At 42.1% G+C, this 14,642-nt stretch overlaps 1 protein-coding gene across 1 annotated transcript; it reads left to right on the plus strand.

Moving 5' to 3' along the window:
- Positions 1–307: 307 nt before the first annotated feature.
- Positions 308–14,112, plus strand: LOC126504155 (zinc finger protein 14-like). The gene is made up of 4 exons (XM_050146204.1): positions 308–429; positions 9,202–9,328; positions 9,535–9,592; positions 10,940–14,112. Exons 1-4 carry the CDS (start codon positions 427–429, stop codon positions 12,324–12,326), a joined length of 1,575 nt encoding a protein of 524 aa, XP_050002161.1. The 5' UTR covers positions 308–426; the 3' UTR covers positions 12,327–14,112.
- Positions 14,113–14,642: the final 530 nt, after the last annotated feature.

Consider the following 14,642-nt stretch of genomic DNA (forward strand, 5'->3'; position numbering starts at 1 on the left):
GTACTATGGTCTGTCCGGGAAATAGTTCTCTGGACCAGGCTAGCCTCCACTTAGAGATTCCCGATTAGAAATGCCTGCACCATGCCGGGCTTCTTTGTTTCGCTTTTGATCAGGGGTCTCACCATGTAGCGCTGAATGGTTTTGAGTTCACAGAAGCTCGCCTTCTTCTAGAGAGCAGGAAGTCAGGACTTGCACCTGAGCTTTCCTAAAATGTTTTGATACTTTTCGCGGGCTGAGTACAGTTCGCCAATCAGGAACCATATTACTAAAAGACGCTGAGCTGTCCAATCAGGAGTACGGATGGTTGCAGCGCCGTAAGCCTTTTTAACGTTTGTTACCGGGGGATTCTTGTGAGTACCTGTTTGGGGCCCTTGTGCTTTCTGCGGACCTCTTTGGGAGGACACATAGATACATCAGAAGCACACAATGGTGAGTGTGCGTTGGGCTCCTGGAATCCTGGGGGGCGGATGTGGGACTTTAGTTGCTTTGGAGTTATGTGACGCCAGCACGTGGGGTTTCCTCTGGCGCTGTGAAGTCCAGTGGAAGGTGGAGTCTGGCTCAGCAATGCCTGCGCCCACCTGTGCTTGAAGTGTGCACCCCACAGGCGGTCTTGAGCCCCGAACACCCCTCTTCTTTGTCCTGTGAAGCCGCTTCATCACAATCCCAGCACTCTTGGGTGGGTCCTTGCCATGAACCTGTGCTACACGGATTTTGCAGCGCTGGCGGGTTGTTGATCATCCAGGCTGTGCTGTGTGGGGACTTGGGTGATCTGTGGAGTTTTCGGTTTGCGCTGGTTTAGTTTTGGTTGTTGTTGTTTTTTGGTTTTTTTTTTTTTTTTTTTTTTTTTTTTTTTACATTATTACCTTGGATTTCATTTCACGCTTCTTCACTCCCCTACCCCATCTGGTCTGACTCGGAATTGTTTCCCTTACCTCTTGGTGTGAGAGAAATTTCCCACAGAGCTGTCTCAGCCCCTTAACACCTCATCCAAGGTGGTATTGCATTTTTCCTTTTGTTTTGTTGGGTTTCGTTTGTTGTTTGCTTGGTTGGTTTTACTTCAGTTTTACAAAATGACACTATTCAGGAAATTTTTTCTTCTTCCCCTGACTGCAGTTGCCTAAAAAGAGAAATTTCAATTAGTTTCGCATTTTATTTGTTTGTAGTGGATTATTTCCATTTATTGAAGACGTTTTCATTCTCATATGATATATCCTGATTATAGTTTCCCCTCTCTTATCCTTCCCGTTCCTTTCTCCTTCCCCTCCCCTCTAGGTCCACTCCCTTTCTGTCTCTCACTAGAAAAGAACAGGCTTCTAAGAGATAGCAGCCAAACATGACGATATATGTCATAAATGTTAGGAATATTTCCTAATATTAGCTCCCTGACGACGCAAATATCCCAATCAAGCCAAATCAAAACAAGCCAAATTAAGAAATAGTCAGGTTTAATGGAAGATTTGCGCTCTGAGGTGGCCCCTAGGGAGAAACCGGGAAGCCGCAGGAACACGACCCCTGGGAGGAAGAAAGGGAGACCACGTGTTCTTTTGGGGGATCATTTAAGTGCCCTGGGGAGTGGTCTTGAGCCCACCCCCAGGGAGGGGTCAGGACTTGGCTTGCTGGGATTTGAAGTCCAGACCAGGCCTAGGGGCTGAGATAGATGCAGAGGGACTGGGGCCTAGGCTCCCAACCTAACATTCCAGACTCTTTGGCTATAGGGGTGACAGAAAATTGGAATGGTAATTATGACAAACACTTAGGCTCTCTTTGGAAAAAAGGGCATAGACTCAAATCCGGCTACTTTCTGCGGGCATGGGGCAGCGTGGGGAAGGGGAGAGCCAGGGGTCCACTTTTAGTGAGAGGTGTGGCTGGAAAGGAAGGCATCCCATGAACTGTCATCCCAGAGAAGGCAGGCATCATTCTTTGGGGGAGAAGAGAAGGCAGGTGTCTAGGAAAAAAATTGTTATCGCTAAAGATGAGTGTGCCAGAATGAGGAGCAGGTAGGCCCTGTATTGAGGCATCCTGGAAATCTGGAGGGTGGAAGGTCCTGTCTGTTGGACAGACCACGCCTGCTTGAGCTGAGAGATGGTCCCAGCATGGGTGTCCCAAGAGTTTGGCAGCCGAGGGGGTGCTGAGGATTATATGAGGTCCTGTCCATCGAGGCTCGAAAGAGCTAGGAGTTTACTGTGTGAGGAGTACTCTGTCCCCTGGGGAGAGCGGGGCAGGTTTAGGGGTATTAGGGTCCACTGGTGTGGTGGCAGGAAGACAACTTGGCATGTGTGAATGGAGAAGGGACCTTAAAAGGGAAAGGTAGGGTAGGTACCCCGCCAGTGGAGGAGTTTGAACTGGGAGGTGATGGTTAAGGAGAAAGGGCCTGCCATAAAGCAACTCAAAAAGGCTCAGGCCCGTGGGGGAACATGGGGTAGCCCTGAGGCGAGGGCCAAGAGAACCTGAATTCAGTGGAGAGCTTGGTAGATTGTTGTTTGATGAGTCCCATTGTCCAGATGTTGAGAGCTTCTGACATGAGCTCCATGACCCTGAGCTACCGCATCTGCTATTTCCCTGGAGACTGGAAATGCTTCTATCCATCCTGTAAAAGAAATTAAATTGGTCTGTAATTCTCTTTCTTTGTTGGATCTATATGAGGTTTGAATATCAGCGCAACAGTGGCATAATAAAATTAAGTGGGCAATATTCCTTCTATTTCTCTTTTGTGGAATAATATGAGGAGCATTGGCATTAACTCTTCTTTGAATGTCTGGTAGAATTCTGAACTGAAACACTTTTTGGTCCTGGATTTTTTTGGGGAGAGAAGTGTTGAGAAACTTTTAATTACTCCTTTTTCATGAGGGATTATATTTAAATTGTCTGCCTGATCTTGGTTGAACTTTGGTAAGTAGTACCTATTGAGAACATTATCTGTATGTTAGATTTTCCAATTTGGTGGAGTACAGGTTTTTAAAACATGTCCTTATGAGTCTCTGGATTTTTTTTTTTTTTTTTGGTGTATGTTGTTATGCCCCCTTTTCATTTCTTTCTTTTTTTTTTTGTTAATTTGGATATTCTATCTCTGCCTTTTAATTAGTTTGAATAATGGTTTGTCTGTCTTGTTGATTGGTGGTGGTGACGGTGTGTGTTTGTATGTGTGTGCGTGCATGTGTGTGCTTTCCCTTCTTGATTTTGCTGGTCACAGATTATTTATTTCCTGTTTTTTCATGGGTATAGTTAACCTATATAGGTTAGAGTTGTACTTTTAGACTTTCTGTACACTTAGATTTAGAGTAAACATTGTTTAAATTTGACTTTATCAAGGAACATCCTGTTTTATCCATTTATGGATTTATGGTATTTGGAAGTTTTGCTGGGTAAATAATAATGTAGACCATCATCTGTGATCACGTAGAGTTTACAGCACCTCTGCCCAGTCTCTTCTGACTTTTAGTTTCTATTGAGAAGTCAGTCTTACTAATAGGTCTGCCTTTATATGTTACTTGGTTTTTTCCCTTACATCTTTTAATACTCTTTCTTGTTCTGTATGTTTTGTGTTTTAGAAAGAGGGTTTCTCTGTAGCTTTGGAGCCTGTCCTGGAACTAGCTCTTGTAGACCAGAGATCACAAATTCACAGAGATCTGCCTAACTCTGCCTCCCTAGTGTTGGGATTAAAGGCATGTGCACTACCACTGCCCAGTGGGTCTTTCTTTTCTAGTTCAGTGTACTTGGTGTTCTTTTTTTGAGACAGGGTTTCTCCGTAGCTTTTGGTTCCTGTCCTGGAACTAGCTCTTGTAGACCAGGCTTGCCTCGAACTCACAGAGATCCGCCTGCCTCTGCCTCCCAAGTGCTGGGATTAAAGGCGTGCACCACCACCACCCGGCTACTTGGTGTTCTGTATGCTTCTTGTACTTTTATAGCCATGCCCTTGTTTAGGTTAGGATAGTTTTCTTCTATAATTTTGTTGAGAATACTTTCTGAACCTTTGAAGTGGTATTCTTCTTCCTCTATTTTTATTTTTCTTAGGTTTGATCATTTTATCGCGTCCCAGATCTTTTGGATGTTTTGTGTTAGGAGTTTTTGAGATTTAACGTTTTCCTTGATGGATATATCCGTTTCTTCTATTGTCTCTTCAACACCTGAAATTCGCTATCAACATTGCCTTCTGTTGGTGAAGCTTGCCTCTGTAGTTGCTGTTCAAATTCCTAAATTTTTCGTTTACAGAATTTCCTGAGTTGTTTTTTTAATTTTATTTCCGTTTTCAGGTCTTGAAAAGCTTAATTCATTTCCTTCCTTTGTTTGTTTGTATTTTCTTAGCTTGTTTGTTTGTTTGTTTGTTTTTCGAGACAGGGTTTCACTGTGGCTTTTGAGCCTGTCCCGGAACTAGCTCTGTAGACCAGGCTGGCCTCGAACTCCCAGAGATCCGCCTGCCTCCCGAGTGCTGGCTGTTTTGTTTTGCTTTTGGCAACAGGGTTTCTCAGTGCAGCCCTGAAACTAGCTGTGTTGACCAGACTAGCTTTAGACTTGGACTTCTCCCTGGCCTTCCTCATGCATTCTGGGATTAAAGGCTTGCTCCGCCCCTTGTGTGCCAGCGGGCTGGCCTGGAAAGCACTGCATAGCCGAGAATCCTGAACCTTCATACAGTAAACTCCTCCTCCCTTCCCTTTCCCATAGCCACACCGTGTCCACCACATCACATGCCTACTACCGTTCCCGTCCCAGTCCCACCTACACACAGATCCCATGGAGCCTGCCTTCTCCATGCTCTGTGTAGACACTCAGTCCAGTTCTGAATCATTACGGGAAGAGGTTAAAGATAGAACCCATATATGAGGTAAAGAGACAGCATTTGTTTGACTCTGTTCCTTTCGGTTACCCGGCCCTGGATAGTTAAATTTCCAGTTCCGTCCAGCACTTCAGTTTGGTCATTACGGAGTCTTATTCCAGCGTGCATGTGTGTGATATGTCTGTTATCCAGACATCAGCTGATGGACGTCCAGGCTGCTATTTGGGACTAGAGCAGCCATGACCATGAATGCGAGTATCTGTTGTAGTGTATGGATTGTTTTTATTATACGAGGAGAGATGTCCGCTGGATGAAATAGTATTTCTATTTTTCCCTTTGGAGAGAAGCTCACACTGATGGCTTGTTAATTGCAGCAGTTTAAACTCCCACCCACGGTGAGTAAGGAGTCACTGTTCCCCTCATCCTCCATGGGGTTTGAGGTCTTCAGGCTTGCACAGCAAGCTTTACACCTGGTTACCTGTATCCTAGCCCTACATCTGTTTCACTGTTTTATTATTAAAAGATAACAACCATTTTAAATATATGTTTTTGGTTGGGAATTTCCTACATAAAAGTGATGTAATCGTGTCTAGCCCTTACACCATCAGCACACCCAGCTCTTAATTTTGTATCTTTTGGTTTCCTTTTAGTTTTTATAACCCACTGAGTTGAGCGAGCCTGTGCAGGTGTGTGTGGCCGTGCATTGTAGCATGACAACTTTCCAGTGGCCACACTCACAGAGAGCAAAGACTCTCCATCTCCAGAATACCAATCGTTTCAAATCCTCTTTTGCCTGTGTGTGACCTTCTTAAGGACCAAGCCCATTATGCCAAAAAAATTTTTTAAATATTTATTTATTTATTTTATACACAATGTTCTGTCTGTGTGTATGCCCGCAGGCCAGAAGAGGGCACCAGACCCCATTACAGATGGTTGTGAGCCACCATGTGGTTGCTGGGACTCGAACTCAGGACCCTTGGAAGAGCAGGCAATGCTCCCAACCCCTGAGCCATCTCTCCAGCCCTATGCCAAAATTTTTGACGGACAATATTGAAAGTGCTTTGGTGACTTTAAGAATTTGAAGCATTCATTTTTCTGATATTGTGCGCCTTCTCAGCAAGCATATTCTTTTCCCTTATGTCTTTGGCCAGAGACCTACTTTAAAACGAAACTGTTCATATTTAACATACTTAATATTTCTGTAACTGATGTAGTTGTAAGTCAGTAAGAAATCACTTGTTTAGGTTGATCTTCTAAATTAAACACAGGGAAGAAGAATGAGCAAGAAAAAGGAAATATAATTCTTCCCTTAAATCTCAAGCTGGAGATTTGGGTCAGAGAAATTGTCCTAAATTCAAACTGAGGACTCTTACATCGTTTGCAATATGGCAGAATCATCTCTTGATCAAATTTTCATTTTTTCCTATTGATTTCTATCTTAATTAGGATTTCTATTACTGTGGTGAAACACCATGGCCAAAAGTCAGGTTGGGGAGGAAAGGGTTTATTCAGCTTACACTTCCACGTTGCTGTTTGTCACCAAAGCAACACAGGAACTCAAGTAGGGCAGGAACCTGGAGCCAGGAGCTGATGCAGAGGCCATGGAGGGGTGCTTCTTCTCATGACTTTCTCAGACTGCTTTCTTAAAGAACCCAGTGTAGCATGAATAATAAAAACCCAGGGACAGATATTGGGGTTCAATCTGAAAGCCAGAAAAGCAAAGCAGCCAGCCACTGCCTCTTACCTCTTCCTCAGACCCAAATGGCAGTCCTGCCTCCACAAATCTTCACAATGAGCCTGAACTGGGGCCTGTTTCCTTCCATCTTCTATTCCTCTCTAGTGTTGGAATTAAAGGCATGCACCACCTCTGCCTGGCCTCTATGGTTAACTAGTGTGGTTACTGGGATTAAAGGTATGTGCCACCACTGCCTGATCTGTACGACTGACCAGTGTGACTGTTTTATGCTCTGATCTTCAGGCAAGCTTTATTTATTATAACACAAATGATATACCACTCTAACCCAGGACGGAGGCTGGAGAGATGGCTCAGCAGTTAAGAGCACTGACATCTCTTCCAGAGGACCCAGGTACAATTCCCAGCACCTACCTGGCAGCTCACAACTGTCTGTCACTCCAGTTCTAGGATCTCTCCCACACTTACACAGACATCCATGCAGGCAAAACACCAATGCACATGAAATGAAAATAAATAAATTATAGAGCCCAGGACTCTCCGCTTAGCGAAGGCACCATCCACAGTGGGCTTTGCCCTCTGCCACTGGTCCCTAATTAAGAAAATGCCTTGCAGCTGGATCTCCTTCTGATGACTCTACCTTGTGTCAAGTTGAGATAAAAGCAATCTATACAATTTCTCATCTGTTCCTGGAGGGAAAACATGTCAGAAATGATCTATCCTTTATTGTAGAACATGGTCGACGATTTATTTAGGTTGATGATTCTTATTGACAAAACTGATTAGTTAGACATTGCAGCAATAGATATCACAATGAAAAAGGTATAGAAAGTGAGCGGGAAGTGTTTAGTCATGAGAGAATTGATTTACTTCCCTCTATGTACCCATTTGCCAGGAGCTAAATTAGTCGGTTTTTGGGATCTGGGCAGGGTCCAGTTCATTCAAAGCAAAGGCACACTATAGGAATCAATCTACAGTGAAAGATGCTAACAGCCTACACGAGTGAGGGTGCTCACGGGTATCGACCGCTAGCTGTGAGACTGAAAGAAAGAGGAATTGGTTGCTGGAGGATGCAGCATCCGCAGAGGATTAGTGTTTGGACTGACAGGATGTCATTTGGCAAACCTTGCTAGTGCACATGACATTCCCAGAGTCATCAGACTCTGAACATATGCAGGCCCAGTTGTTTAGAAGAAAAAATATTGTAACAACAGAAAAAGAAAGATTATTCTTGAACATTCCTTTTCAGACTACAGGTTACCTTATTGCGCATGTACCTCAGACTGAAGTAAGTGCAGGTCTGCCTATTTCCCCTATGTTCCATATGATTCCCAAAAGGTATTTGAGTGCAGTAAGGAGTTACCATGCCATTACTAAAGGGACTGCTTGTTGCTATTTTTAAAGCAGATACCGGTACAGCCCATTAAAGATGTTTGTCCAAAGGATACCCGCACAATGCTAGGTTCATTGTTCAGTTCTCTGTACAATGGACGTTGTGCAAACCCAAGCCAGGTAGAGCCCCAGTCCCTGTGTTTGCTCTGTGCTTGCCTGCTTCGCTATTGTTCAGTGGTTATCAGTGTCATCAGTTGCATTTGCTTTGCTTGTTTGGAATTTTAGTTTGTACACCCTTGTTTCTTCTACGAAAGTATTCAATGTGTTCTAGATTTTTCCTTCTCTAAAGAAAATTTTTTTGTCAGTTCCCCCACATTCCTTCCAAAACAAGTTCTAAATGCCCACAGAGAACCTGCTTAGGTTTATTTACAACAATGGTCCCACTTTTTAAAAAATGTATTTGTTAGGCCGGGCGGTGGTGGCGCACACCTTTAATCCCAGCACTCGGGAGGCAGAGGCAGGCAGATCTCCGTGAGTTCGAGGCAAGCCTGGTCTACAAGAGCTAGTTCCGGGACAGGAACCAAAAGCTACAGAGAAACCCTGTCTCGAAAAAAAAATGTATTTGTTATGTTAGGCTTTTCCATCTGTCTGTCAGAAATGACTCAGAAAACAGTGATTTGAGTCACTTGGGTTTATTTTATCTCACAATTTAAGGGTATAGTCTGTAAAATGCAGGATTCTGAAGCAGCTGATCAAATCACACACAATCAGAACTAGATTGGTGTATAGGTGCCTGTGTCTCGGCTCCCACCTTCTGCTAATATAAATAAACCCTTTATATTTCACGAAATGCTGCATCTCGAATAGGTAGGTGTGTTGTTTTAAATGTGAATAGCCCTCATAGGCTCATATGTTTGAAAGCTTCATCCCCAGTTAGTAGAAGTTAGAATTAGGATAGAATTAGGAGATGTGGCAATATGTGGGAGGGGATGTCATTAGTAGTGGTCTTTGAGTTTCAAACGCCCATTCCAGGCACTGTGTCTGTCTCTTTGTCTGCTGCCTTTCCTCAGGAGTAAAACATTCAGCTACTGTTCCCGCTCCATGCCTGTCCTGATTCTTCTGTGACAATCATTGACCCGTGTGAGCAAGCCCTGATCAGTTACTTCCTTTTATAGTAGCTGCCTTGATCATGAGCTCTCGTCTCAGCAGCAGAATAGTAACTGAGACTGTGCATCTGCCTTTCTTACAGCAAAAACTCAAGACAGTATCCTATGGATGTTTTGGGTTAACCTTTATCTACATAATCACTTATAGAGCTGTCTTCAGTAATTTCTGTCCTAGACGATTCTGTATGTCATCAACCTGGCTGTTAAAACTAACCATCCTAATATGTGCACTGTTTTAGGAACCGGTGGCCTTTGCGGATGTAGGTGTGATCTTCACTGTAGAAGAGTGGGCTGTGTTGGATTCTGGTCAAAAGAAGCTCTACAGAGATGTGATGAAGGAAACATTTTTGAACCTGATCTCCATAGGTAAAAATAAATAAATGAATAAAAAATAAACACCAGCACACTGCCATTGCTTATTCAGTCAGCAGTCAGAGAGCAACTGTGTCCTGGTTATGTGTGGTGTTGTGGTTTGAATTCCTGCAGGGAATGCATCCATGTCATAAGAACTAGATTCTACTTGTTTCTAAGCATTGAATTTGTCATAATGAACTCTTTGGGTTTATTTCTAGAGGGAACACTAGAAGAAAATATTGAAGAGGACCACAGAGATCTCAGCCGAAATCTGGGGTAATTTTTATTCAATAGAAAGCAATTTACAGTCAGGTGGTGGTGGCACACATGTTTAATCCCAGCACTCAGGAGGCAGAGGCAGGCAAATCTCTGAGCTTGAGTCTAGTCTGGTCTACAGAGTGAGTTCCAGGGTAATCAGGGCTATACAGAGAAACCCTATCTACAAAAACAAACAAACAAACAAAAACAATTTATATCAAACATTTGAGTGGTAGGACAACTAACTGCGAGCCTACCAAATGATCCAAATATATCTAATTGCAAATTGATTCTACACCAATTTCTGTAACAGAATATTGAACTGCGTCATTCAGTATTTGAGTTTCTCATCTGTGTAATCGAGTAATATCACCAATGTGTCATGTAATAAGCTCTGAAAGAGCCCAGTAGTCTAGACCTTCTCATAGCCCTTATAAAAACCACATGGTCACCTCTCTCTCAGGATTACCCCCGTGAACCTGGTAAGCAACTTCTGTTTTATGATGCTCTCAGTTCCTGTGTTAAACACCGTGACCAAAGTCATCTTGGGGGAAATGGGGCATATTTTGGTTTACACATCCATGTTATAGCCCAGCAAGGGAAGGCAGGATAGGGGCTTAAAACAGACAGGGACCTAGAGGCTGGAACTGAACTGAAGACCGTGGAGGAATGCTGCTTTCTGGCTTGTTCCTCATGGATTACTAACATACTTTTCTTACAGCTCCTGTACTGCCTAGGAACATATTACCTAACATGGCCTCATTAATCAGGAATTAAAACATGCTCCCCACAGCCTTGCTTACAAGCCAATCTGATCTAGCCATGTTCTCAACTCTGGTTCAGGTTGAACTGATAACAAACTAGCCAACACAGGCTAAGTATTTCAAATGTCAAAATATCATACTGTTAGAGGACTGTGTGATTATTATGACTGTCTGCTAACACCAGGACTTTTGCCTTCATATTCACTCTTTCTATGTTTGTCACTTATTTTATGTGTATGTATATGTGTGCTTGTATTCACCACCTGTGCAAAACCATTTATGGAGACCAGAAAAGGGCATCAGATCCTTCAGATCAACAGGAACTTATGTGCCCTCCACATGATTGCCGATGGAGGATCTGCTAGAAGAGCTGGAATTATTCTTTATATCTGACCCTATGATACAGCTCCTTCATAATTCTTAAATAAATATCAACACTCTACTTCTTTACACATGCCAGGGTCTTTACATGTGGTTCATATTGTCCTTAACATTGGAGACATTCTGCTATTGCCTCAGGGATAGTATGGTTGTAGTGCACTCCATAAGCCAGCCTCAAACATTTTTTTCTACAGTAATGTTGTTCGCATTGTTTTTGCAGAATTCAAGTGGTTGAGAAAGACTGTGGATATCAGCGTGATACTGAGTGTGATGAAAACCAGGAATCTACTCCAGAGAATATGGTTAATCATGACGCGCCTCCTGCAAAAACAGTATATGAAAGCAGATTACTTGAAAGGAATGTCATTGATGATTCATCCTTACAAGTTTATCAAAGAGACCAAAGTAGAAGCAGTGAATTTCAATGTCAGGAAGCTGTGGTGTCTTCACAGCTTCAGTCTTTTAAACCAACGAAACATTGGGAAGATATCAGTCATTCTGAATCACTGCAGGTACTTGAAACCTCTCCTAGAGACAAACCTTATAAAAACCAACAATGTAATGAAGCCTGTAGGAGTCTTCCTTCTGATCAGCCTCAGGAGAGAACTCACACTGGAGATAATAAACTCAGTGAAAACATCTTAAAGAGATGTGCATGTGACCAGAAGGATCACGGGATCCACACAGGAGTGAAACCCTTTGTGTGTGAGCATTGTGAAGAAGCTTTCATTGAGTCCAGCGACCTCGGCAGCCATGAAAAAAGTCATCTTGGAGAGAGAAGTTACATTTGTAAGCAACATGAGAAAACATGTTTTGAGAAACAGGAAGTAACTCACAGAGAAGTAAAGCCTCATGAATGTAAGCATTGTGGAAAAGCTTTCACCCATTCTAGTAATTGTAACATTCACGAAAGAAGTCACTGTGCTGAGAAACCTTATGCACATAAGCATTGTGAAAAAACCTTCACCAGTTCCAATTCTTGTAACACTCATGAAAGAATCCACACTGGAGAGAAATTGTATACATGTAAACATTGTGACAAAACCTTTGCCACTTTGAGTTCTTATGACACGCATGAAAGAGTTCACACTGGAGAGAAGCCTTGTGCATGTAAGCACTGTGGAAAAACTTTCACCATTCCCGGTCTGCATAACTGCCACGAACAAAATCATAATGTAAAGACTTCTTATGCCTGTAAACATTGTGGAAAGGCTTTCAACAGTTCCGAGCACTGTAAAATTCATGAAAGAACTCACACGGGAGAGAATATTTATGCATGTAAACATTGTGGGCAAGTCTTCAGCACTTCTTATTATCGTAACATTCATGAAAGGATTCACACTGGAGAGAAGCCTTACTCGTGTGAGCACTGTGGAAAAGCCTTTACCCGCTCCATTTATCTTAAGAGACATGAAATCATTCATACTGGAGATAAGCCTTATGCATGTAAGCATTGCGAGAAAAGCTTCTCCACCTCGTGTTATCGTGACCTTCATGAAAGAATTCACACTGGAAAGAAGCCTTATGCATGTCAGCATTGTGGGAAAGCCTTCAGGAGTTCTTCTGGTCAAAAGAGACATGAAAGAATTCACTCTGAAAAGCTTTAAGTACGGAATCATTGTGGAAATGGCTTGACTAGTTCTACATACCATTCATGAAAGAGTTCATACTGGTGAGAAACCTTGTGAGTGTATTCTTGTGGCAAAACCTTTGCCATTTTGAGTTCCTGTCATAATCATAAAAGAATTCACATGTAAGCATTATGGAAAAACTTTTGCCCGATCCAGTTATCTTAACATTCATGAAAGGAGTCACAGTGGAGAGAAAGTGTAAATAAAAACCCGAGTCTTGAAAGTTGTATTCTGACAATCACAGATAAATCCCAATAAATACATACACAGAGACATACAAGTGAGTAATGAAGTGAATAAAATGTTCAAAGCAGTGGAAACAAAAACTAATAGATACATTTTTAAATGTAGAAACCTTTTTTGTTGTTCTGTTTTGATTTTTGAGACAGGTTTTTGTGTGTGTGTGTAAGAGTGTGTAAAACGGCTCTAGCTGTCCTGGAACTAGCTCTGTAGACCAGGCTGGCCTCAAACTCAGAGATTCGCCTGCTTCCGCCTCCCAAGTGCTGGGATTAAAGACTTGTGCCACCACCACCCAGAAAAAGTGTAATACCTAACTCATGATATGTGACTCTATATATGATAAAAACCACTTACAGGATGTGGAATAATGTCTGTTTTGCCCCCTATGGCTAGGACAGTACCTTTGGATACAACTATACTAGTGTTCTGAGTGAGAATGGGCCCAGAGGCTCATAAGTTTGAATACTGGGTTTCTAACTGAAGTGGGTACTAACTGAGAATAGGTAGGAGGTATGACCTGTTGGAGAACATCTGTCACTCTACGGAAGTTTTAAGGTGATACAAAAGATATTGACACTCCCAGTGTATTCTCTCTGCCTCCTTATTATGGGATAGCATGGCCATTCTTTGCTATCACAGATACACTCTGTAACTGCAAGCCAAATATAACACTTGCTTTTAAAACTTGTTTTAGCAGTTGTGATCCATCACAGCTATAGAAAACACAACCTTCTTTGGACCTTAAGAAGATCCATCCAAATCCAGTCAAGGGAATTTTCATTGCAAAACTGTTTTTAAAAAAAAAAAAACTACATGTCATTTTGAATATGATTAAAAAAATTGTTTTCATGTATTTGAATCTCATGTAAGATATAATACTTTCTGGAAGTTACTCCAGAATATTTTAGAAATGAACAGTTTGAGGAAAGTATAGTCAAATTCTGAGCATTTTTGTTATTGGCCCATTCTTTCACAGGAGTTTTGCTTTCATTACATTTTTATTAAGGCAAGATGTGGTTTCTTTTAGTCCAGGTTATCTTTTCATGTCTGAGGATTTAGAGCCAGAAACCACAAATGAAAGAGAAGAGAGATTTATCTTTCTGAATATGGGTTAATGGACTTGTTTTCTATATTTCTTGATTCTATATGTCAAACCATTTTCTGATTTAAGATTTCTTTATAGCTGAATGGTGTTCCATTGGTGATTAGAGAGGAGGCTGGGGAGGGCACTAGCTGGATGTGAGGGCTGTGATGAGAAAAATGGGAAGACTGGAGGCAGAAATTTCTAGTCGGGCACAGGGTGGGAAAGATGAATACAGGAAAGAGGAACAAATACCAATGTTTGATAATGCTTAAGAGTTGTTATTTTGCACATACCTAAAGTTATATACAATACATAATAGTGCAACTGAGATTATGTATCGCACATGGATATACGTACATGTGTATATTAAATGACGTATCATTTGACTTTGTAGTGCCTCCTCCCAAGAATCCTGCACTAATAAAAACACCAGTATGAGAAACCTTTGTTTGATTTGTTTAGGATAGTCTGTGTGATTCCCAAAGTAATTTAGGGGCTTTCTCTTTCCTTTGGTCATCTCTGCAAGCTTGAAGGTAAGTCGGTTTTGCTGCACAATTTGGATGCAGGACTTCGAAGGATTTGAGCTGGATCTAACGACAAAACCACCTTCATTTAATCGAACTGGCATGGTAATAGATATAGTGCAAGTTGCCAAGTAAGAGAAGCAGTCCATAACCCTCCCCAGCTGTGACTTCTATTGTAGTTTGAATAAGAATGGTCCCCATATGATCCTATATTTGAATGACTGATTTCCGCTTGGTGGAATTGTTGGGAAGATTAGAAGATGGGGCTGGGGTGGCCTTGAGGTTCCAGTGCTTATGTTCTTCCACTTTAGCTCTTTCTCTCTTGCAGCGGTCGGATTAATAATCACCAAAAGTAATAGGTATTTGAACAAGTTTAATAACAAAACCAGACTCACGAAACCAAGGTTCCAGCGGAGTAGCCGGCGGAGACAGGAGAGGAAGGGA

This window comes from Alexandromys fortis, unplaced genomic scaffold, assembly GCF_014885135.2.
Source record: "Alexandromys fortis isolate MF-2015 unplaced genomic scaffold, M_Fortis_MF-2015_v1.1 scaffold_42, whole genome shotgun sequence".
Taxonomy (NCBI): domain Eukaryota; kingdom Metazoa; phylum Chordata; class Mammalia; order Rodentia; family Cricetidae; genus Alexandromys; species Alexandromys fortis.